This window comes from Tigriopus californicus, chromosome 10 (genome assembly GCF_007210705.1).
Source record: "Tigriopus californicus strain San Diego chromosome 10, Tcal_SD_v2.1, whole genome shotgun sequence".
In the NCBI taxonomy this organism is placed as follows: Eukaryota; Metazoa; Arthropoda; class Copepoda; order Harpacticoida; family Harpacticidae; genus Tigriopus; species Tigriopus californicus.
Genome location: NC_081449.1, coordinates 8997459 through 9023322, shown reverse-complemented (window position 1 = coordinate 9023322; position 25864 = coordinate 8997459). Strand labels below are relative to the sequence as shown.

At 42.7% G+C, this 25864-nt stretch overlaps 1 protein-coding gene across 1 annotated transcript; it reads left to right on the top strand.

The window, feature by feature from the left end:
• The first annotated feature begins 13240 nt into the window (after positions 1–13240).
• On the top strand, positions 13241–19228 carry LOC131888235 (plexin-A2-like). The gene has a single exon (XM_059237036.1). It carries the CDS (start codon positions 13425–13427, stop codon positions 19164–19166), a length of 5742 nt encoding a protein of 1913 aa, XP_059093019.1. The 5' UTR covers positions 13241–13424; the 3' UTR covers positions 19167–19228.
• Positions 19229–25864: the final 6636 nt, after the last annotated feature.

Sequence of the window (25864 nt, the reverse complement as noted above, 5' to 3'; positions counted from 1 at the left end):
TGATTTCTTCGTTTCTTATTTTGAGTCCGTCAGTCCAACTGGTAAAACTGATCTATAGGGCTTGTCAAGTGAAGGCTTTCATGAACAACTGACGTTATTCCATGGAGTAAAATCAACGTCAACATGCCTAGCCAAACTGCATTGTGCATGCATTGAATTTTGACTAATATTTCAATATCTCGCTTTTTTCATTTGTACTTGCGAGGTTAGTGTTGTTGAATGGTGCTTGATGGAAAAAGAACAATTTCCGACGCGTGGTTCAATTTATTAAGAAATAAATTCTTGAAAATACCACAGACATAACTCTATGTATAATAAGAGCCTCCTTTTTTGTTAAGGCACACTGCCGAATTTGAACAAAATCAGCGACACTCAGGTTACTTGTGAAACTGCCTTGTAACACTTGCATAGAATGCTCCAAAAGGAGGAGATAGAGTTTTAATGGCAGCCAAATCATTAGTGGCACATTAAACTTGAATTGACCAATATCAATCGTTTTCTTCTCATCTCTTCTAGTTACGGATTTTCTGGTGCTCATCAATCCATCCAATCAACAAGGTTAAGGTCTGTGGCCGATCGGTCAGCTACAGAAATAACGGAATTTCACCACGTTTATTCGCAAAAAATGGATTGGACTACAGACTAATTGCAACATTTACCATGCTGTAAACATTGATAAATCGCTAATAAACAGGGAACTCTTTACTTGATGACATTGGGCAAGTAAAAGCTGTGCTTTCAATGGCAAATGAAATTGATGGTAATGAATTTTTCTTACAAATATGGATTCCAGAATATTTCTCGATATTTTGGTCAGGTATCTCATTCCTTTTATATCTGTATTTCTCAACTAGGCTCGCTTTCAAAAATCATTTCGAAATCAACATTGATATTCAACAAGCTTTTCCAATCACCCTAATATGATTTGGTATGTTCATGTGACGCCTGGTAATCTGTCATTATAGGGTCGACCATTAATCAAAAGCTCTAGAGTAAGACCAGCCAAAAAGGTTGGTCTGATTAAGTTCAAGTTCAAAGATGAACATTGGCCGTTGATTATAGATAGCTTAGGAGAGCTTGACCTTATTTCAATACTAAAAAAGGGAATCATCCATAGATGCTGCCTTCGACAATGATTCTAGTTTTTGAGGACGTCTGTTCCACTCTAGCAATCTCTGAATGTGTTCCACAAGGCGGGGCACAGTCTAAAATTCCGAAGTATAGGAAGAATTTGTAGAAAAAGAGTTGCAAACTGGGAAAAAGGCTCCTGAGCAATTCGAATCCAGTAGTTATGGCTAGGCTTCAAAGAAAGTTGGATTTTATCCAAGGTAGAGTTAAGGCCTCCATTGAGACAGATCAGTTAAAAGAGGAGAGTAGAGTGGTTCAAGAGGTCAGATCGAGTCCGAAGGCATTTTTCTCTCATGCAAACTCTAAGAGAACGATGAAACACCCTATAGGGCCTTTTGAGGTCAACATGGAGATCTTGGAGATTAGTTCTCCAGTGTGTTTTCAACTCCAAGGAGTTTAGGAGCAACAGCCCATTGCTCTATTGTTGAGTTTGTTGAGATTGGCGAGACGAGGCAAATTGAGCACTTGGATGATCTTGTAGCCACAGATCAAGATGCTTTAGAGGCTATCATGGACTTGACACTCGCTAGCTCCCCTGGACCTGAGGGTGTGACATCTTAGTCTATGATGAGATGCTCACAGGTTCTTGCTCCTGTTTTCTCGTACTTGATCCTTTGCATCTTGGATCAGGGCAAGTTTCACTCTTCCCTAAGTTAGCTCATGTTGTGCCGATTTTCCCAGTAACTAGAGGCCGATTCCTCTCACTTCCAATTTTGCGAAGGTGTTTGAGAAGATCATGAAGTTCAAACTTGTTGAATTTCTTGATATTCATGAAGTCCTTCTTCCTAGCCAGCATGGGTTCCGAACACATTTTAGCACGATTACCCAACTGATTGAATATATATTGTAGAGCAGATTATTGAGGGGCTAGAGAGCCATGAATTAGTCGATGTAGTTTATCTTGACTTTGCCATGGCCTTTGACAAGGTAGATCATGCATGGCCTTTAGCTAACAGGTTCCATGAGATTGGGATCCAAGGCGAGGTTCTCAATTGGTTAAGAAGTTTCATTTACGGTAGGGAGCAATTGGTTAAGGTTGAGGGATCCCTTAGTGGCATGCATGATGTTAAGTTGGGTGTTCCTCAGGGATCAATTTTAGATCCTCTCCTTTTCATCACCTTCATAGCTCCGCTTCAGAAGCTTGGTAGTAGTAATGCCAGTATCTCCTCCTATGCTGATGATATAAAATTGATAGTTGGTAGGAATGGTCAGAATTCCGGTTGTCTGGTAGAGGTCCTAGACCAAATCTACTCTTGGGTTGCCGCTAGTAACATTGCACTGAATAGAATGAAATCCAGCGCAATGGCATTTGGGTCGGCGCCATTAGAAGATATAAGACGATGAGGGTTAGTGCATTCAGCAGGTTCCATATAGACAGATTTAGGTGCAATCCTCAAAGCATTTCAAACAAGTGGTTGGATGCATCGCACGCTTAAGTCAAGAGTTACTGACACAATGCTAACTCTGTCAAGTCCAGAGATGGAATTACGGTGCTAAGTCGGTACTAGTCGTTTGACCAGCCACATATTGAATATGCCTCGCCTATTTGGGCTCCTATTAGTTCAGCAGGTTTGCAGAGGGTCAATCAGATCCAAAGATGTTTTACCAGGAACAATGAGAGCTCTTGTATTGGGAGAAGCTTGATAGGTTACAGTAAAGTATTCAGAGAAGGTACGAAAGGTTACGATACTGTATGTTTTCAGAAGCATTCCCAATTTAGGGTAAATTGTAGAGGCCGCAGAGGCTCAACGTGCCTCTTGAGAGCACCTTCAAGCTACCGAGAATCCAGGTTAGTGAGAACAATGAAGTTCAACTCTCTTCTTTCTCGGGCACATTCATTGTTCAATTTACTGCTCTCAAATATTCGTAGGGAATGTGTAGTAGCAAGATTTAAGTCAGACTTGGACAATTTTTTGACTAAAATTCCTGATCAACCTTATATTCAAGGTGATATCCGAAGTGGATCAAAGGCGGGTACGCCCCTCAAAGTAAACACTCTGCTTTGAGCGTATCTAAGGCGAATCCCGAGTGTGTCTCTCAGAAAGACAGAACTGTTAACCCTCAGGTAGAACCGAGGGCACAGTTATCTCCAATGATTATTTAGATGTTTGAATAATGCATTGAGTGGACCCGATTCCTTTTGTCAGGCCTTGGACTCTAATGCAGATGGGAGCAGCATTGATAACGTTTGGTAGCCCGTCACTTACTGGCTTTTGTTAACATCTTAGACTCGGGTCTAGTTGGCCATTCTGGCAAAACGCGAGCGATGACTCAGCTAGCATTGCATTTTGAGGTAGAATATGGTTTGAAGAGAGGATTCTCTTTTCTTTCTAGCCTTATCACGAAAATTAGCCAAAATGGCCGAAAACTCCACCACGGTTGAAGACCAGCCAGAACGGCCAATGGGGAACAATGTCAAACCCATGGAAGGGCATGTGGAGGTGGAAGCCGAACCTCATTTTTTGCACCATGAGCCCACGGATCGTGCCCACGAGCATCTACCACTTTCAGTGGAATTCACCGCCATTCAAGCCGAGCTCGAGCTGCTGGGTCCGTTATGGGAAAACGTTATGTGGATGGATCATCCCGAGGCCTCTCAAGGCCAGATCTCTGCCCTCATGGCAGCCAAGCTTCAATCCGCGTGTCAAATGATCCCAGACAGACGCAAGGCCGAGTCGCAATTCAAGGATGAATATTGGATCGTGAATAATATTCATGGCAAGCTCTTACAAATTATGGAGAATTGTAAGGCCAAGGGTCTCGATGACAAAACAGCGAGGATCGAGAATTTCAAAGCGGAGCGAATCATTTCCGATTGGATCAACACACGACGGGCTTCTCTGGAGAAATTTTACACAGATATCCTTGTTCTGGCAGACACTGTAGAGGAAATGCAAAGTTTGTTGACTTTAATATTGTTTATTCTTCAAAGTGGTGGGTTCTACGGGCACAAGATATCGTGTAACGACTTGTCAGCCCTAAATGGAATTGACGAGAACCGCATCGACCAATTGCCGTCAAGCTCTCTTCTTGGACTCAAGGTCGATTACCAGGTCGATCATTTTAAATTTGACTTGGATGAGAAATTCGGACAATTCAACAAAAACTCCCAAACCATCACACGCCGCCATGTTTTTTCCTTGGCCAGACAAGTGTTCGATACTCACTCAGGGATATGTCGCACTATATGTTATGAGATACAAGCAAATCCTATCATTGCTATGGCACAACAACAATGGTTGGGACGAGAATTTACTGGCTAAGATAAAAAAGAACCCCATTTCAGGGAGAGTACCTGACCCTATCGCACTGCGAGCGGAGGAACTATTAACCCAATGGATAGAACAAATCCCGATGCTGAAAGAGCTTTCCTTCCCCAGATGTACCGGAGGACCCAATCTCTCTCGCAATCTGTCTCGCAATCCTGCAAACGGACGCGAAGAAAGGAACAACTAAGAGCAAAAACTGGTGGACGCTTCCAACCGAGGTAACAGGTACCACTTGTAAGCTGACAACTGACAATTTTAAACACAATTTCCTTATCCGATTGGTTTTAGATCGCGGGAGGTCAACTCGACAACATTGTCTCCTGTAAGTTATGTTTAGATATATTACTTTAACTTGGAGGTCTGAGATACCATCGCATCCTTAGCTAGGCTAAGATAGACGCCGCCAAATGAACCCTAAAAGTACAACGGAAATTTTAGAAACCATTGAACTCAACCTCCCGACCAGAATTTGAAAAATTCATGGTCACGCTCTCCAAGCCAGGCAAATTCCCTTGCCATTAACATTCGGAATTATATGGAGGAAAATGGCAGTTTTAAGCTGTAGCTTGAAGAATTCCTGTCTACCAGGATTTTTTTCCTGTTGTTCCAGTTTTTCAAATGTCCAAGTTAAGTTGAGGTAAACAGGTGATACAAGATGGACGAACCATGAAATTTGACTTGTTCAAATAAAAACTACAAGTGACAAGAATTCGTGTAAAGTTCCAAAATATAATTGATATGAGTGGTTGCCAGAAACATCCAAGCATTCCTTGAAAGTGAATCAGACGTGTTTTATGAATTACAGAGCGAAAAAGGGGCCAAGTGCTACACGATCCTGGAATTCCAATGTCAATCATCTTGAATTAGAAACAACAATATATGTGAAAATTGGACTATATTGACTGGAAATGATCAGCAGTAACGTCTTAAACAGGATGGAAGGTAAAAACCTATCCAAGGTAAGCCTAACTCATCGTTTTAGCCCCGTTTCCTAATGAAATCGAAGCCTGACGGGGTATACGGCGACAATTTGATAGACCTCCAGTTAAATTGAGACCTCCATGGATCACGCGACAATGGGAAAGAGAAGGAGTGATGGTCGACAACACGACGCCGAGACGGTGCATACGTCGATGTACATGCGTCGATTACCATCAGGAAGAGTATTGGTGAGAAACCAGAGATTTTTCCGTCTTGGACTTGCTTTTTACCTCGATGATGAGGAGCAAGCTGACGAGCCTGACGCACTTCCTCTAGACCAATTCGTGATCGACGTCAGATTGTTCGCTTTCAAGCATGATAGTTGTTATATTTCATTCATTATGTTTTTCATTCCATTCATACATAAAAAAGGGAGTTGGTATGTTGTCATTACACTTGGCGTTTACTCCGAGCCTGTCTATTCAAGAAATACACTTCCATCTGAACCTTTACTCGATCTATGTGTCCTCCATTCTTGACCACTCCATACGATTACTAATTCTGGTGCATCTTGGATACCTACCCTGGATCTTGCTTGGCATTAGGACTTCGCATAAAAAAGATCTTGGCTCCTCCTCTGCTGAACTGGGTTGTAGGGACCGCATTTCGGTCCTTGGTGACTTTACACCCTCTTCAACATCATTGAAAAATTATTTTTCGAAAATTCGAAAAACCAGTTTTTTCGTATTTTCGAAAATCTGCTTGATCCTTAAAACCAAAAACCCGAAAAATTGGTGTTGCACATTACGAATTTCCCGCCTTTTTAACAGGCTCAAGACACTCCCTAGGGCGTAAGTAAGTGCCATACCAATACTTAAGATTTAAAATTAGAAAAAGGATTTAGACGAAAAAAGACAAAGATGTGAACATTGGTATATGTATGGTTTTGCTATACGAGCCATTCCTCAAGCCTGACTTAAATCTTGCTACTACACAATCCCTACGAATATTTGAGAGCAGTAAATTGAACAATGAATGTGCCCGAGAAAGAAGAGAGTTGAACTTCATTGTTCTCACTAACCTGGATTCTCGGTAGCTTGAAGGTGCTCTCAAGAGGCACGTTGAGCCTCTGCGGCCTCTACAATTTACCCTAAATTGGGAATGCTTCTGAAAACATACAGTATCGTAACCTTTCGTACCTTCTCTGAATACTTTACTGTAACCTATCAAGCTTCTCCCAATACAAGAGCTCTCATTGTTCCTGGTAAAACATCTTTGGATCTGATTGACCCTCTGCAAACCTGCTGAACTAATAGGAGCCCAAATAGGCGAGGCATATTCAAAATGTGGCTGGTCAAACGACTAGTACCGACTTAGCACCGTAATTCCATCTCTGGACTTGACAGAGTTAGCATTGTGTCAGTAACTCTTGACTTAAGCGTGCAATGCATCCAACCACTTGTTTGAAATGCTTTGAGGATTGCACCTAAATCTGTCTATATGGAACCTGCTGAATGCACTAACCCTCATCGTCTTATATCTTCTAATGGCGCCGACCCAAATGCCATTGCGCTGGATTTCATTCTATTCAGTGCAATGTTACTAGCGGCAACCCAAGAGTAGATTTGGTCTAGGACCTCTACCAGACAACCGGAATTCTGACCATTCCTACCAACTATCAATTTTATATCATCAACATAGGAGGAGATACTGGCATTACTACTACCAAGCTTCTGAAGCGGAGCTATGAAGGTGATGAAAAGGAGAGGATCTAAAATTGATCCCTGAGGAACACCCAACTTCATGCATCATGCATGCCACTAAGGGATCCCTCAACCTTAACCAATTGCTCCCTACCGTAAATGAAACTTCTTAACCAATTGAGAACCTCGCCTTGGATCCCAATCTCATGGAACCTGTTAGCTAAAGGCCATGCATGATCTACCTTGTCAAAGGCCATGGCAAAGTCAAGATAAACTACATCGACTAATTCATGGCTCTCTAGCCCCTCAATAATCTGCTCTACAATATATATTCAATCAGTTGGGTAATCGTGCTAAAATGTGTTCGGAACCCATGCTGGCTAGAAGGAAGGACAATATATATTCAATCAGTTGGGTAATCGTGCTAAAATGTGTTCGGAACCCATGCTGGCTAGAAGGAAGGACTTCATGAATATCAAGAAATTCAACAAGTTTGAACTTCATGATCTTCTCAAACACTTTCGCAAAATTGGAAGAGAGAGAAATAGGCCTCTAGTTACTGGGAAAATCGGCACAACATCAGCTAACTTAGGGAAGAGTGAAACTTGCCCTGATCCAAGATGCAACGGATCAAGTACGAGAAAACAGGAGCAAGAACCTGTGAGCATCTCATCATAAACGAAGATGTCACACCCTCAGGGCCAGGAGAGCTCGAGAGTTTCAAGTCCCTGATAGCCTCTAAAGCATCTTGATCTGTGGCTACAAGATCATCCAAGTGCTCAATTTGCCTCGTCTCGCCAATCTCAACAAACTCAATAATAGTAGCTCCTAAACTCTTTGGAGTTGAAAACTAAATCTCCAAGATATCCATGTTGGCCATAGCTTCTACGTTGTCTATGGCTTACCCATCCCCTGGACTACCACGTGAGGACGCGCGTCAAGGTCAAAGCCTGCGCCAAAGGCCATGCCAACCACAAGTCTCTAAGGGCCTCGGTCGAGCGGGAGTGAGCTAAGATCTCGGACGCCAGCCTGGTGTCGGCCGTGGGCAAGTTTCAGAGCTGCATTGAGAGGTGCTGAAGGTGGCATCAATGAGACGAAGTTTAGTTAAGCCATCATGCTACATTTTTCATATTAATTGACTTTTGTTGTTATGCAGATACTGTACGTTTTCAAAAGCGTTCATGAGCTTTGTCCCAACCCAGGATTTAGCGTCAATTCTAGTGACCGCCGAGCCTCAATGTACGTTTTGAGAGCTCATTTAAGACTTCGAGAATCCAGGCTAGTTCGAACCATGAAGTCCACTTCTCTTCTTTCTCGGGCTTCTTCATTGTTCAATTTGCTTCCCTCAACATTCGTTGGGAATATGTACGTATTGATCTAGTAGCATCCTTTGAGTCAGACTTAGACATTTTTTTTGATCAAAATACCTGACCAACCCTGCATTCAAGGGCTAGCCAGATCTGTCAACTCTAATTCGTTGGTGGATCATATATTATGTGAATATAAAATCAAGTAAGATTAATACTATTTTCCGTCTTGAACTTTTTAAAGGGGAGATAAGTTGTTTCAGTAACTATAGGCCGATTTCGCTCACTTCAATTGTTGCGAAGGATGCATGAACTTGTTGAATTTCTTAAAGTCAATGAAGTCCTTCGTCCTAGCCCGCACGGGTTCTGAGCACATTTTAGCATGGTTTCCCAAGTAGATCATGGCCTTTTGCTTAATAGACTTCATGACATTGGGATCCAAAGCAAGGTTCACAATTGGATAAGAAGCTTCGTTCATGGTAGGAAGCAAATTGTTACGGTCGAGGGATCCCTTAATGACATACATGATGCCAATTCAGGTGTTCCCCAGGGCTCCATCTTAGGGCCCCTCCGTTTTATAATATTCGTTGCCCCAATTCAAAAGCTTAGTATTACTGCCAGTCTCTCTTCTTATGCTGACGATACAAAGTTAGTTTCTGGTAGGAATGGCCAAGATTCCACTTGCCTGGCAAAGGACTTAGAGAGAATCTACTCTTGAGTAGAGTAGCTTACTTTGAGTAATACGTCCCTGAACGGAATGATAATTCCGCTCAAAGACCTTCCGGTCAACATCATTGAATACTCCTCTTGTAGATAATGGAAGAAAAAATATTGAGCAGGTCTCATCTTTGAAAGATTAAGATTTAGTCCTCCAAAATAATGGAAAGTTCGATGAGCATATCCAGCTCAAGGTGGGTAAAGCTTTTCAAATGTGTGGTTGGATATATCGCACGTTCAAGTCCAGAGAGAGTATCACGATGCGGACTCTGTATAAGTCGATTATCCAGCCGCATCTTGAATATATGCCTTGCCCATTTGGGCTCCAATGAGTTCAGCAGGTTTGCAAAAGCTTGAGCAGGTTCAAAGATGTTTCACTATGAACATCAAAGGAATGAGAGAGCTTTCGTATTGAGAGAGACTAAAAATTGGAACTGTAGGTACGGAAGGTACGAAAGGTATCTGATACTGTACGTTTTCAAAAGCGTTCATGAGCTTTGTCCCAACCCAGGATTTAGCGTCAATTCTAGTGACCGTCGAGCCTTAATGTACGTTTTGAGAGCTCATTTAAGCCTTCGAGAATCCAAGCTAGTTCAAACAATGAAGTCTACTTCTCTTCTTTCTCGGGCTTCTTCATTTTTCAATTTGCTTCCCTCTAATATTCGTAGGGAATACGTAGGCCTTGTTGATCCTGTTGCATCTTTCAAGTGAGACTTGGACAAATTTTTAGATAGCATTCCAGATCAACCCTACATTCAAGGGCTATTTTGGTCTGCCAACTCAAACTCGTCGGTAGACCAAATATCATATAAAGATTGAAGGGTGATAAATGGACGAATTGTAACCTTGCGTTTTAATTGTACTGGGGATTACATTCCTTGTAGTGATCAGAAAATCCCGTAAAAAAGCAAAAAAAGATCCGCCAACTCTAATTCGTTGGTCGATCAAATAATGCATGAAAATAAAGTTTCGTAAAATGAATAAGTTTTTCGTCTTGAATTGCTGGGATCCCATTCCCGGTAGGGGTAAGGAAGTCTGCAAAAAAGGAACGTCAATGGCAAATCAAAGAAGTAGAAGAGTACCTTCGGTTGCTTTGATGGTTGTTGTTGTTGACTGATATATTTCCCGATTATATAAACAGGTGTCTAGCAAATTTAGCTACTGGCGACATAATTAAACAATCATTGAAATCCCAAGTAGTTAAACCACTTTGGTTCTTTAAACATGCTATATGATTTGTCAGTTGAATAGAAATGGTGCACAAAACTTCGATCAAGGGTTTACTGTGCTAAAACATTCTGCACTTCAATGAAAGTTCATGTTTCTTTATTTTATTTGGGTGCTAGGGTCTGAGGGATTCCTGCCGGCGAAGCCAGCCATCACGTCGTCCTTATACTTTTTCCGATAGGCAGTGTCGTGTCCTTATCAGTTTTGGTTATCCATCTGTGGGCAGGGTTAGCGTCTAAAAGTTTCCTTGAGAAAGGTCTGCTTGTCTTGCCTCTACCATCGTCGAGGTCGTTCGTAATGCAACACTATCCTTGAGGCAGGCAGCCGTGTTGACTGCGGCAATGTTATTTCCATCATAGGGATGAAAGGGCTGCAATTTCTATTGAGCGGGAGTCATGCTCGGATAGCATGAATGGGCTGACCCTTGTGTCGCTTTCCAGGCTGCAATGGTAGAACCACGAACAACAAGCTCATTGAGAGTTGGTAAAGATGCCCTTGTAACCAATATGAAGTTTCTTTACAAAAGAGCAAAAACCTCTCACTCCGGAGCTACTACATGTCTCACAACCTTCCTCGATCACTGCCGTTCCTTGTTGCAACGCTCCCCTTTACTTCAATAATGGGGACCATGACCTCATAGAACCTGTCACCGAAAAAGAACTCGATGTTTCCCTAGATGGGCAGTGAAGATGCTAGGATACTCTCCTTGGCTCTTAAAATCCTTGGGTGGATTGATCCCCGGAAGACCTCTGCCGCATCTACTCAACTTGCCTAACCTCCTCGATGTTTCCCTCTGTTTGGCTAAATACGGCTCTTTTCTTCCTTCTCAAAAAAGGCACTCGATCCGACCCCAGCAACTATCGCTCGATTGCAGTTCAGGACCCTTTCCTCAAAGTTTTCTCGTCCATTCTAAACGCTAGATTGGCGAGATTTCTGGAGAGTAAAGCCATACTTCCTCATTTACAGTTGTGCTTTGTAAAGGGAAAAGGACTGTAGGTGCAATGGCCTTACCAGTACTTGAGGTGGCTACAAAAAGACTGGAAACAACAATGAACCAACGTGACCTTCGTGGATTTCACCAAAGTCCAAAGACCAAACTCGTCCAAAAAACTTCACCACTTGGGTGTTCATGTTTGATTTTCTAAACTCGTCTTTAACATAGAACAGAGTACTACATAGACAACGTATTAGCTCGGGAACTAGGCTTTCATCGACCTTCTTCTCCAACAATGGGGGTTCTAAAAGATGACCCTTGTTCCCCTACCCTAAATATTCAATTTGTTTCTTCCTGATCATCCCGAACACCTCTACCATCACGGGATTACCATTGCCGAAATAAACATATCAATGATCATGTACGCAGACGATGTGCACTTAATTGCAAACTACAAAGAAGACTTACAAAAAGCTTTGAACAACCTTGACACATTCTGTGTGCTGAACGATTTGAAGATCAATGTGGCGAAAACGAAGGTCTTAGTTTTTCACAACGGTCGCTTTTTTGGGCATGGTTTGGAACGAGTCAATAAGTTCAATTACCTAGGAATAACATTCTCCTCTCAAATGGTTTCATCTGGACACCTGATGGACTTGAACACAAAGGCAAGGGCTAGGGTTGGCTACTTGTTTCTGCGCTTAAACCTGAAAAAAAAAACCTCCCTTTCCCATTAGCCTTGCGGATATTCCAAGTTTATGTTCTAGCGATAAACTATTTTCCGCTCCTAGTCTGGATCACATCTCCAATGTCACAAAACGCTTGGGGTTGTGCGGACTCGGTGTTTTCTATATACCTCAAACGGTACCTTGGACTTCCAACCCATTGCAACAACTCTATAATTTACTTCCTCACTTCAACCTATACCCTCAGATCCTGGCTTCAAAATATTGCTTTCAACAGACTGTCGGCCCAAAAGTTTGGCAGAGGGTTTTCTGGTCTCCGACTAACTCTCTTCGATCAGCTCCCTATTGTGACATCAGAGACGAATATTTTGCCCGACATTCCTTTATATTTTTGGCGGAGCAGTATATTTTTTCACATCCCCATTGACCCAATCAGACGACGAAATATTTTCAAGGAGGCTTTGGACACCGATCACCATGTCAAATTCTCCAAAAAAGAATCTCATCCTCGTCCGTCCATGACCTGCATCTGTCTTGTAAACGCTGAACATCTCCACGCCTATTATTCCGTATACTTTTGTAACCATAATGATGACTCTAAAACATTTAAGGAGAACAAGATCTGACATACTTTATTTCTCTCTACACCTATATCTTATCGCTTGTTCACACCACTAGGCTGAGAGAAGAAAGCGAGGTGCTAAAATCTCACTGAAACATTTCAATGTTGTGAGTTTTAACCATAGATATGGTTTTAACTAACAACTTGCAAAGACTAATGAACAATTCCAAAACCTGGCCCTCACTCATGTTTACTGAACGATCCCAGAGAAATGTTTTGCTTTTACTTATCATCAAAAATAGAACGTGAAGCCAATCATTGTGAAATGTTGAACGTTGTAAAACAGGTATTTTTTATGCGATTCTTCACACATTGGACCATGCATCCATTTGTAGGGCCAATTTATTTAACAGTTAGGGTCAAGGAGATTGTTGTGAAAGCCTTAGTTTACTCTGTTGTGTAGCTCTTGGTGTGTCCAGTGGTTAACCGGATGGATGGATGGATAAATGTCCCAATGGATGGAAGTAAGGGAGTTAATACTTGAGCATGTAGAAGAGGGCCTTGGCATCCATCCATCCAGGGATTGTGCTGGCGTCTCGTCTTGTCGTGGTTGAGCTTCAGTTCTGAGGGCCGGCGATCTGGCTGAAGGCGGCTGAGGGTGAGTGGTGGTGGTGCTGCTGGCGGCTACTTTCTCCGTGAAGCTGGTCTACGGATGTGCGTCAGCTGGCACTTTCAAATTCAAAACAATCCATGGATGGATGTGGAGGAGGTGGAGGAGGACCACGACGAGGAGGACAAGAAAAAGAAGTCGAAGAAGAAGAAGACAATCCACTGAGACAAAACAAGCAACAAGACCCCCGTAAAGACCATCAAGGCTGTGTTCAGTGGTTCAGTGTCGGTTACCAGTACCCGAAGCCTCCCGTGAGATGTGATCATGGAACACATGATAAAATGAGAACCCCCATTCAAAATGGTTACGTCCACGCTCCCTTCCTACCGTTTAGTCTTGACCGCATTGCTGGGTCTTTGGCTGAGCGGTTGCGGGCGTGACGTCAGTGGCAATGAGGGTGCTCCCACATCCACCATTACTCCCACCACCCATCCTCATCATCTGAATCTCCGGGATTTGCCATCCTCATCCTCATCTCTATCATCGTCGTCGTCGTCGTCGTCGTTCTCGTCCTCAATATGGGGCTCTTTCTTGTTGGTGACGCAATGGCGGGGCTTCGTCTATTTGGGTGGGGTGAACTTGATTTATCAATTGGATGCCTCTGATTTGTCCGTGGTGGCTAACCTGACCACGGGTCCTGTACTTGATTCTCGTCAATGCCATGCGAGCGGCTGCTCTAGCACGCCCAAGTCTTCGCTTGTCAGAACGGATAATGTGAACAAAGTATTAGTCGTTGACGAGGAAAATGAGCAGCTCATTTGGTGTGGATCTGTCTATCAAGGGGCGTGTTCCCTTTCCCCATTGTCAGATATTGGATCAAAGCCCCCTCAATTCATTGCCGAGCCCATTGCGGCCAATGACAATTTCTCTACCACCTTCGCTTTCATAGGACCCCAAAACTACAACCCATGGGATCAAGGCAATGTTCTTTATGTGGGTACCACCTTCAGTCCGGTAGGGGGTGACTATCGCCATGACGTACCAGCCATTTCCAGTCGAAATCTACACAACCTGAAGTTTGCCGAGCACTCTTTCTCCAAGCAATCGTTGCTAAGGATTGATGTAAAATATCGGGACCAATTCCTGGTCGATTACATCTACGGCTTCAATACGTCTACTCATATTTATTTTATTACAGTTCAAAAACTCTCCCATTCTCCCGGTCATGAAGACCGTGGTCATCAAACTCGGTTAGCCCGTTTGTGTATCAGTGACGCCAATTTTGACACTTACATGGAAACAACTTTACAGTGTCGTTTGTCTTCACCTGAGTCATCATCGAGTTTGCCCACATTCGACCCAAGAGACAAAAATCGGACGTTTTCCTATGCCACGGCTGCCCATTTTCACGACGAGACTCCCACCAGGAAGGTTGGTCCTACTCTAATAGTGGCTTTTTCGCACAATGCATCGTCCAGCGCTTCAGTTCTTTGTAATTTCAATCTTCAATCGATCGAGACTATATTTGAGACGAACATTCATGAATGCTTGAATGGAACTGTGAAGGAAAGAAACTTGGAGTACATCTCGGGACCAGTGCACGAGGGAAAATGTTTTGGTACCGACAATCCAGGCAACATTGGAGACTTTTGTGAAATGGGTCTCAAAATATCCGGCCGCCACGCAATAGAGGCGGAATCAAAGCAATTTCTCAATGAGGTCATCTTTAGTATGACATCCTTGGAGCGAAAAGGGCAATTAGTTGCGTACGCCGGAACTCAAAGCGGTAAAGTGCTCCAAGCGCCCATTAATGGTTCTGATCTTGCTGAAGTGTTCACTGCCAAATTGGTCAAGCCCATTTTAAGGTTACTGTTTTCCAACAATGAAAAGTCCCTTTTCATTTTGCAAAGCCAGAGTTTAACTCGAATTAACCTTGAAAAACATTGTAGCAACCTGCACCTAAAGTCATGTGATGCTTGTTTAGCCACAAAAGAGTTTTTCTGCGGGTGGTGCTCGATGAACAATGTGTGTGGCGTGGAAAGCTCTTGTCACGCGGACAATTGGCTTCTGTCCGGAGTGTCCCAATGTATCACTTTAGACCGCGTTGTTCCAAAAGCTTTGTCAGCAAGTCCGCCTCATGACAGTGTGCGATTAATTTTGAAGTCTTTACCTTCATTGTCCACCACATTGTCTTCATTTCAAACGTCTCTCATATCAACTTCGTCAAACAAAGTTTTTATGTGCCACTACAGCGTGGAAGGTGACTTTTCCCAGTTAAGTGCTCCAGCTACCGTTAACAGTCAAGGATTCACTTGTCCCAATCCCTTAAAGATGCGATCCGATTGGCCTGTGGGAAATTTCACAATCCGTGTGAACTTTGGCCAAAATGGTGTGACCATTGTCTCGTCTAATATGGTGGTGTACAACTGTAGTGACTTCGACTCATGCTCAAGCTGCCTTAAAAGCGGATCAAAATGCTCGTGGTGCCCCCTGACTCACGAATGCGCCGATGTGACAAGACCACCAAGATATAGTGCTGAATGCTCGATTGGAACAGTGGACCAGGTTTGCCCTTCCGTATCGGTCCCCGCCATACTCGTACCTCATGGAATCCGGCATACCATTCACATCCCTTTTTATCATTTGCCTCAAATTTACGAGAGGAGAAATGTAGAATTGTTTTGTTTAGCTACAATTGAAGGCGCATCAATGATAGTATCTGCCGTGATCCGAGCCAACGTGGTCCAATGTGAGCCAACTGTTTATGTCTTCAACGAGGAGCAACCTGTTCTGAAAGAAAAGCTCTCTGTTGTGACGAAATCAAACCAAGTGTTAGTACAACTCGATTTGGAGCTGTATAAATGCTCGTTATTAGCACAACATGGCAGGAGTCAAGATTGCTCCTTGTGCAGGTCTTTAGCCTCTAGATATGACTGCAAATGGTGTGACAACGTTTGTGTTAATGGAGAATGTAAGGACTCGCGTCACTCCCAAGAGATTTGTCCAGCTCCGGTTTTGAAATCATTGGTTCCAACTAGTGGTCCCATCCAAGGTGGGACGTTCATTCTCTTTGGTGGAATTAACTTTAATGTGGACAAAAGCGAAGGACGTCACAATGCGAAACTGAAGAAGTTGTTTTTAGGCGACCAGCAATGCCTCAACGTGACTGTTGTCAATATCTCAACTGTAGCTTGTGTTTCGCCACCCATGGATCAAGCTGGCCGAGTGAGCATTGGGTTTGGCGACGACGCTCAATCGTCCCATGTCAATGAATTAACTTTTGATTACCTCGACGTGGCCCTTAGTCGAGCTCATCCTACAAAAGGACCAATCTCTGGGGGCACTCTAATATCCATCCAAGGTAGAAATATTGATGCAGGACATAACACATCCGTGTATTTGGATGAGATGATCTGCTCTATTGTCAGGAGATCACGGCCATTCAAGAATGAACTCAATGAAGCACTGATTGAATGTGAAACACCCCAAGTGCCATATCCAAGAACAACTAAGAGCCTAAAAGTTGTGATTGATGCTGCCGTTGCAGAAATACCTTTTCAATTTGAATTCGCGCCCAATCCCACAATTCAACGGATTAAGCCACTGAAGGCTTATAAGCACGGTGGGCGATCCATCACTTTTCATGGGGACGGATTTTGGGTGTTAAATCGCGTTCAAATGTCAGTTTTGATGAATGGAAATCAATCCATTCTATCTCCACCATGCTCTGTCATTTCTAATCGTTATGTCGAATGCACCTCTCCACGGATAGTCACCGCTGACGTTTCCGATGATGCGATCATTACAGCTCATGTTGGTTTAGTCGATGATGGAGCTCGTGCTATTCAAAAGTTAAACTCTTGGGAGGAGAGTATTGTGCAGTTTGTTCCGAATCCAAAACTAGTGTCATGGCGCAACCCAATCAAACTCTACCCTGGAGACATACTGGTGTTGGAAGGACAAAATCTCGCCCAAGCTGCTCATAAAGATGATTTTGTGGTATTACTGAATGATTCTGCTTGCAATGTGACTACTCTCACTGATTCTCACTTAGCTTGTGTCCCTCCGTCAAGTGCACCAGACGGTTCTACGGAAAAAGTTCGATTATTCTCGGTTAAAGTCGTGCTGTTGGGCCAAATGAATTTTACCTTAGGCCTTGTAAAGCTCCACCTAACTGATGAAGAAGAACTTAGCAGCTACGCCCAGTTCGAGGGCCTCGTGTCTCCGGAAATCGTTGGTGCAGCTGGAGCTGCCCTTGCTCTTTTGACTTTCATCAGTGTGGTGTTCATTTTAATCTTACGTCACAAGTCCTCAGAAAAGGAGCGTGAGTACAAACGGATTCAGATTCAAATGGATCTCTTGGAAAACAACGTGAGGTCGGAATGCAAACAGGCTTTTGCCGAGTTGCAGACAGATATGTCGGAAATGAGTGCTGTTGATATAAACCGAAGTCAGGTTCCCTTCTTGGACGAATTTGATTCAATCGATAGGTTTCTTCAAGTGAGACCTACCGGAAGTATTCCGAGACATGCCAAGATCCTGCCCAATTACCACTCTGAGCCTATTGCTCTTCGATTTCAAAAGCTTCTAACCGATGGGTTTGGCTTGTCCCAATTTGTCGACATGTGCGAATATCAGTTGAACCCGGAGGAGCAGAGGGCGATTGCCAATAGCTTGTCCAAAGTTTTACTGTGCCACATGCATTTGTTTGCCCAATTAGTGCGATCCAGAGCATTCAAGCTAATTGATCTGATGGAGGCAGGAAGCCTAGGTGATTCCAATTTGAATGGTGGGAATCACGGAGACATTTTGAGTAATCATCTTTGCTCGAATTGGTTAACGGTCTGTTTGCAGAAGTATTTACGAGAATCTATAGCTCCATGCCTCTTCACGTTGCAACAGGCCATTCGTTGCCAAGTGGAAAAAGGGCCCATTGATATGATGACAAATCTGGCTAAATATTCTTTGTCTGCAGATGGCCTACTACAAACTGTGAGCCCCTATTCGCACATAATTTGTTTGGTTCTACAAAGAGACCTTGAGGATGCCTATGAGATTAAAGTTCTTGATTGTGATAGTATTTCACAGGTGAAACGCAAGATCCTAGACCAAGTGTACAAATCCACTCCGTTCTCCTTAAGACCAACAATTCTAGATGTGGATTTGGAGTGGCAGTGCAATGAAGAGGCTCATATAATACTGCAAGATATTGATCTCACGTCCAAACAGCTAGCCACGAGTGCTGAACGGCCTGGCTTTCGTCAACCAATTACTTTGGTGAATAATCTTCAGCACTACGGCGTGGGAAGTAAAGCAGTCGTCTCTCTAGTGCCCAAAATTCACAAGAAACTAACGTCCCCGGCACCTACTTCACACCTTCAGGAAAACGGCATGAATCCACACCAAGAGCATCTTTCGCCAAGATCTCCCACTAGTCCAATGATAGGCAGAAGAGCTATTCCCGAAGTTTATTTAACTCGCCTTCTGTCCACTAAAGGCATTCTCAGCCATTTCATCGATGACTTTTTTGCCTCCACCGTAACTTTGCCAACCAGGTTTCCTTGTGCTCTAAAATGGCTTTTTGACGAGATGGATTCGTATTGGTTGGCTAAACATCATTCACGATCATCCAGTGGAACCAGTTTAACAGCAGTTTGTTGTGCCAAGACAGAAATCATGTTTCAACAGTTTTGGTCCAGACTACCGGAATTGACAGAGAGTTTGTTCGACGTAGAACCTAATCACGTTTTGCGCAAGAATCTCCAAGTTCTATCGCATGTTCTGGGTAGCTTCTCTCAACAGACAGTCCATTTGGGAAATGAAGCATCACCTCACCTATTGCTTTTTGCAAAAGAAGTTGCTCAAAACTCGGCCAGAATTACAAATTTTTTCAAGGATATTGAAGATCTTCCTCAAATGCATGAACAGGACTTCCTGCACTTCATGGATCATCTGTCGTCATATCATAGTGGTCGATTCTCCAGTCATGTGGCCATTGCAGAATTGATTGATCTTTTCAAAACGTACTATCCAAAACTTGGCTTGAAATCAGATGGAGACTTTGTTGAGTTTTTAAGAAACTTGGAAAACGTCCAGCAATAAAGGGAATAATTTCAAGAATGCCGTTTGTTTTCTTTGAAGCTTAAATAAAGCATATGCTTGCATTTGTACGCGTTCAAGAGTTTCATCCTGAGCTAAGGACAAAGTCTGATGTGAAATTCTATCTAGAAAAAATAAATAAATCATTTCTGCATCAAAAGCAAGGATTTGCCCATCAACCAATCCAAGAACACAGAGATTCTACGTCAGCTGACATCAAGATATGACGTCAATGTTGCCATTTTGGCAATTGCGTGTTGCTTCGTTACCGCTGCCTAACCGCCATTAGGCCGTTGCAACCGAGCTGCCGCAGACTTGCGCCGCTGCCCATGCGCCCCCAGGCCCTTGTAACAGAAAGGTCAGGTCGGGTTTGGCTAGGTAAGGTTAGGTTAAAAACATAATGTATATGTCCGGTGTCTAGGCCTAGTAAACACTCAAGCTGTGGCAAGACGTAAATAAATAGCCAAAATGCCAACACTGACTCCATCTCTTGATGTCAGCTGACGCATCATCTCTGTGTATTGTCATTTGATAACCATTAAGTACTATGATCATTTTGAGGAAAAGTAACAAAATGTCAGCTATAGAACCTGCCATAGTAAGAGTCGAATGTTGTCAAGCCAAGCTCATCACCCTTGGCACTACCCCAAAAGTGGCCTCTATTAAACGCTCAACCCACATCAACCAAGCACATCAGAGTAACATCTCTCAACATGGTGAAAGGGCTTCAGCCTTAGAATACCAAGTAACTGTAATGCTTAAGCTCAACAGGAGCTGTACTGGATGAGCATGTTTTCAGGTCAGCTGACGCTGGTTGACAATGACCTTTGGTGAAATCTTGCTTTAGGCAAGTTGAATTGTTCCCATGAAACGTTTGATGTTCTTGTTCTATTTTAATGTCTTTTGAATCTTACAAATAAAAGCATGCTCTTTTGGAGCATAACACACGAAAAATGTCAAAAAAGATTTGGACACTAGGAGAGCAAATCAAATAATCAATTGATTGCCCTTGATTAGCAACGAATCTCGAAAGTGCAACAAAATGTATCCGAAATTGCAACGCAATAATGAGGTATTTGGAATTTCGTTTCAATCTCCCAACAATGTGCTTGAATCTGGGCGACATGATTGCGCCTTTACGTAATTGAGGTAATTCCGACACCTCTGGAGGTCAGGATGAACCGAGGCTTGTATTTTGCGTTTCAGTTAAGTGTTTCCACCACATGGATGAAACCGCAACTTGAGCCCCATTATAACCCCTTCAAATTTTTGTTCTTTAAAATGTGGTCAGAAAGCTTGCTCAAACCCATTTTATGAAGCGTGCTAGAGGATAGTAATTGCTTGACAAGGAGTTGTACCAGGGGCTTCTACTCAGAATTTGCACAAGCCGTCAACGATTCAAATTTGTACCATAGTATCTTGACTACGAATGGAACATTTTGCCCACCAGCGGCAGCTGAGACGAAAACATGCAATCGCAGCGCCCTTGATCGATCTACAGTATATATGAAGTTATCTATGGCTTCAGTACAAAGGAAGAGCTCAAAGACACGGCTAACCTTCATAAGCCACAGATGATCCTGCTACTAGAGAGAAACCCAGTAAATTATTACACTTGCCAGGTTATGCAACCTTTGTTGGAAACGGAAAGAAAAAGGAATCATGTCCTTGGTTTGAATTGGCGACTTTAGGGAGTTATGACCCCACAGTAAGTATTGTTGGCCAACAACGTGAATCAAGTTAGAGCTTCACCATGGCAACCCCACCAAAATTTGCAATTTTTACAGAGAGTGGAACAAACCTTTCTTTGTTGATTTTTCGGGTTCTTAACCAATAGAGGAGAATGAAATCCCCTCCAAGTCATGTAATTTCATAGTTTAAGAAATATTTGTTCACGTAAATTGTTCGAATTTGCCCCCCAAGGACACCCTTAAATGAAAGACTGGTGTGAGATTGTTATCAAAAACCAATCCAAGTCTCGTTCATAAAAGTTAACAATGGGTCATCTTACATATAGAATCATTGAAGAGAGACCGGCAGCAGTTTATCACAAAGGAGGATTTTATGCTTTATAATAGCTTTTTATCCAATGGGTTATGCTTATGGCATATTTCACATGAGGTACCCCGTCTTCCACTAATGCTTTGCCTTATTCCCGGGTTAGGACAAAGAGAGTTCAAAACATTTAAAAACAAGAAGGATTTGATAACGTTCATATCTACACAGGATACTATATAATCTTAGGGTCTGCAGTCTTTCCCTATAGCTTAAATTAGACATGCCTTGAATGGATCTTGTAAAACTTTCTTATACTTTTTCGTTCTTGTTCAATCCCTCAGCGGACATTGGGGCCCAGATTGGGGATAGAACTAATGATTTGAAGAGGATTTTCATGGTAAATGATATTGATGGGTACCATATTGAGAATCAGAGCACTAATTGCCTCCAGAAAATGGCAAAAATAAGACCTTCAAGGCATCTTAGATGATATGTACCAACACCTTAGTAGTCGGGGACTGGAACTTGGATCCATGGAAAACAAAGCACTACGCTAACCACCATATGTCAAAAGACACCAAACCGAGGCTGGAAGAAATGTGATGCACCATTTGCTCACCTGGATCAGCAGGGAAAAGAATAATGCAAGGTCAAGGAAGAAGATCTTGTCTGGATTAGGTTGCCAACAGAGGCAGCATTAAAATGAATAAATTTCCCAAATACATGGCCCCAGATTGGAAAACCAATGGATACCCCAAAGAAAGCAGGGAACATGATATGAAGGTTCTTGGGAACAATCAATCTGGAACATTTTTATTAAGATTTGGAAAACGTCAACAGCTGGGAAGGGTTTGATCAATTCACCCTCAACATAAAGGCGTTGCATCAGACTGGAAATTTCCAGGAAGTTTGTGACATTCATTCTCCAAAGAAATTGGTGCCCTCAAAGCCAAAGTCTAAACCCACAAAAACATTGTCCCAGGTTCAGAAGAAAAGGGACATGGCGAGGGAAAATGGATGGGTTCTGAGTTACAGGAAGCTTAGGAACATGTGCAATAACATGACAAAAAGGGAAACCATTCCAGCCAATGTCAAGCAAATTAAGGAGCATCCCTTGCAGGTTTTGAAGAATTCAATGTTTAAAAAAAAAAGTCAAAATGGTACAAGCAATAAAATAGTTGACTAGAAGGTGATATCACAGTGAATATGACTAGAATTGTTCAGTGAACATGAAAAAAGTGAAGAGAGTGAGAGCAAACAATACAGACACAATGAGGTAAAGGTAAGTGATGAAAATCCTCGTTATTGCAGTAGAGTGGGTGGGTCAGATTAAACAGATCCTTTGCCAACTCCCACTGTTAATGGAATTTGGCTTGAAGCCGGAAAAAGGTGTCTGACTGCCAAATTCCGAAGGATCCAAGGACAATTGGTGTTAGCAAGTCCTTAACCGGGAAGGACAACGTGTGTCCGGACATCACCTCCGGAAAGGTCAGCTTCTCAACACTGTTGGACACTAACCTTGCCAGCCCAATAGTAAGGGGCTCTGTTCCACGTATATAATGCGTCCTTGCATTATTGGCATAGTGGGGCACACAGAGGTATCATTTAAGAAATGTGTTGAAGGTGGCATTGGCAGATTTATGGATGAGCTTTTTGGCACAAGGAATAAAACGAAAATTCAAATTCAAAGCCAAGGGACCTTCATACAGGAAGAGAGAATGCCAGAAACTTTCAATAATTTCTTTTTCGACAAAATTAAGAAACTCAGCAGCGCTGTACCCACCAAGACCAGAGAGCCAATGAAACATGGCAAGGCCATAACGTTACATCTAGAGATAAGGAGGAGCTCATCCCAATTTCAAGAGACCACATCTAAGGAGAACATGGGACTGAGAAAAAACTGACCAAAAAGATGCCAAAGTAAGCAGACAAAGAAATGAGATGATATCATTCCCAATATCATAAAAATGTGTGATTGGTCAATAGCAATATCCCTGAATATGGCAGCAAACTGATCTATAATAGAAGGGTCCTTCCCAAAATGTTGGAAAAGTTCACGGGTGGCATCAATCCACAAAAAGAGCTCAAGAACGAAAGTGAATAACACCAATCCACATTATGAGTGCCCTCTTCAAAATAATGAAGTGTGTGGTACCTGACCAGCTCACCATGTACCTGGAAGACAACCATATCATTCCTAAGGAGCAACATGGCTATACAATATAGAAAAGTTCATTTAAGTTGTACAGCCATCAATATGGCAGTAGATATGTGGAGTGAAAAGCTGCAGATTGAGCAGAGGGTAGCCACACTTTTGTTTGGCTTGTCTTCAGCATTTGACTTAGTGGACTGTGATTTCCTAATCATGGTGCTGAAAATATTTGGTCTACAAAGGTACGCACTGAAGCTCATCAAATCATACATGACTATGACACAGATCATACAACGACTAGATGTCGCATTGGCCCGACCTCAGTGCAGAAGAAAATGGATTTTAAGTCAACAACTCTGTACACCAAAAAAGAGGAGGGTGACTGCCTGATCAGTAGCAACTACCTGCAATCGCTGGTTCTTCAACGAACGGCATCAGTGGCAAACTCACTCAGAATCCGGCCACGCTGGCCGATGAAAAAGCATGAGTCACTGTACACCAAAATTTATGTACCAGCTGATGAGGGCAAGTGTTCGCATTTTTCCTCGCGCTATGCGAGGTCTCGTCATTATATGGTCTGTTGACTATGAGCATTACCCCTGGGTCAAAAGTGTGAGTGACGTCATATCAGCTGAAAAATGCAGGTCTCAATCCTTGCATTACAATAGAAATTGCAAGAACCCTCTCCTCCAAACCAAATGCTACGAGACTGTGCGTGTTAAAGGAGTAGATACGATAAGCTGCAGTGCCGTGCCTCAGATTGAATCTTGGTGCAAAATTTTTTTTTCAGTTTTTTTTCAGACCTTTTGTTAAAAATGGCAAGACATCTGCTCAAATTTTTGTAAGACCCTTGGGCATGCATTTCTTCGCGAAGGCCCAAATAACACAACAAACAGGGTTGCTAGTGATGGAATGAAATCAAATTTCAAATTTAAGGTCGCCAGAAAACGTGGAAAGTGAAAGCATCAACTGGTTCCATTGTAACATCAAATGTTATTTTTTGAGTAAAAAGCAACCCTGGTTGACGGAAGAAAAATCAGGGTTACTCTTTGAGGATAAGTAACGGGTTTACGTCATTCCACCAATAACGTCATATGCCATTGAAAATGTAAGTTGACAGCCCTAGTGATCCCGTGATTTTTAATTCGGTCGCCATCAGTAAGGACCACAGACAATATAATGACTGGGCTTCAGCGCGGGGAAAAATGCGAACACTTGCCTGCATCAGTTGGTACATAAATTTGGGTGTCTAGTGACTCAAGCTTTTTCATTGGCCTGCGTATCGGGATTCTGAATGAGTCTGCCACTGATTGCACTTGTTGAAGACCCGGCAATTGTAGGTCGTTGCTACTGATCGGGCAGTCACCCTTCTTTCATTTGGTGTACAGGTCTGCTGACACAGAATCCATTTTGCTCTGCACTGGGTCGGGCCAATGCCAGATCTAGTCGTTATATGATCTGTGCTTGCAACCAAGCTGCCAAGGCACTCCCAGTACGGATGGGATCAGATGAATAATCACGGGAAGGTGCAACTAGGACTACCAATTTACATTTTCAGTGGCATGTGACATCACTAACGGAATATTGGAAACCTGTTGGTGAGTCACAAAAATTAACCCTGATTTTTCTTCGTTCAAACCAGGGTTGCAGTTTTAGTCAAACCTAACCTTTTACTTTACGTTGGAAACGGCTGGTGCTTTGACTTTCCTAACTTTCGGGCACTCCTGATTTTGAAAATTTATTTGATCCCATCATTAACTTCCAGGTCCTTAAAACCAAAAAGTTGGGTGAGGTGAAGCATGCTCAGGTAAAGTTAGGTTAATTAACTTAGGATTGTATGAACATTCGATCTACTTCTTTAACCTCCATAGGCATGGGATTTTCACCTTATATGACGTAATTCACACTTTTGACCTAGGGATAACGTCCCTACATATATGGCTGAGAGAGTGGAGGCTATTCCACTGGAAGAGAATTTTCAAATCAAGGAAAACTATAGGGTAGATTTTTTATAGGGTGTTACAAAATTTGGTTTACATCTGTGGCAATATGGTATAACCAATACCTTTAAAACTAGGCGCAAAAATAGGGAAGACAAGTCTTTTTTCCATCAAATCATGATGACACTTCCTTAAACAACAACATTCTAAGTATGGAACCCCAACGTGAAGAAGTGATTGCACTACATTGTGCCGGAAAATCAAAGCCGGAGATTTCTGGGATATTAAGACACCAAAAGCTCAATCAAATGTTCATCAAACAAACCATTGACATATTTGAGATGGCTCAATCCACCCATCCAGCCAGAATTCGTTGACGAAAAAGGTCAGTCCGGACCAGCAAGACCATCAAAGCCATTTGGTAAAGGATTCGTCAACAGCCTCAGAGGTCCATGAGGGCGATTGCAAAAGATTTTGACATGGCTCACAGTACAATGGGGAAGATTGTCAGAGACAACCTAGGGTTCAAAGCCTATCACCTACAAAAACACCAGCTCTTATCTGGGCCTTCAAAGGACAAAAGGCTGGCTCATTGTAAAATGCTTTTTAAG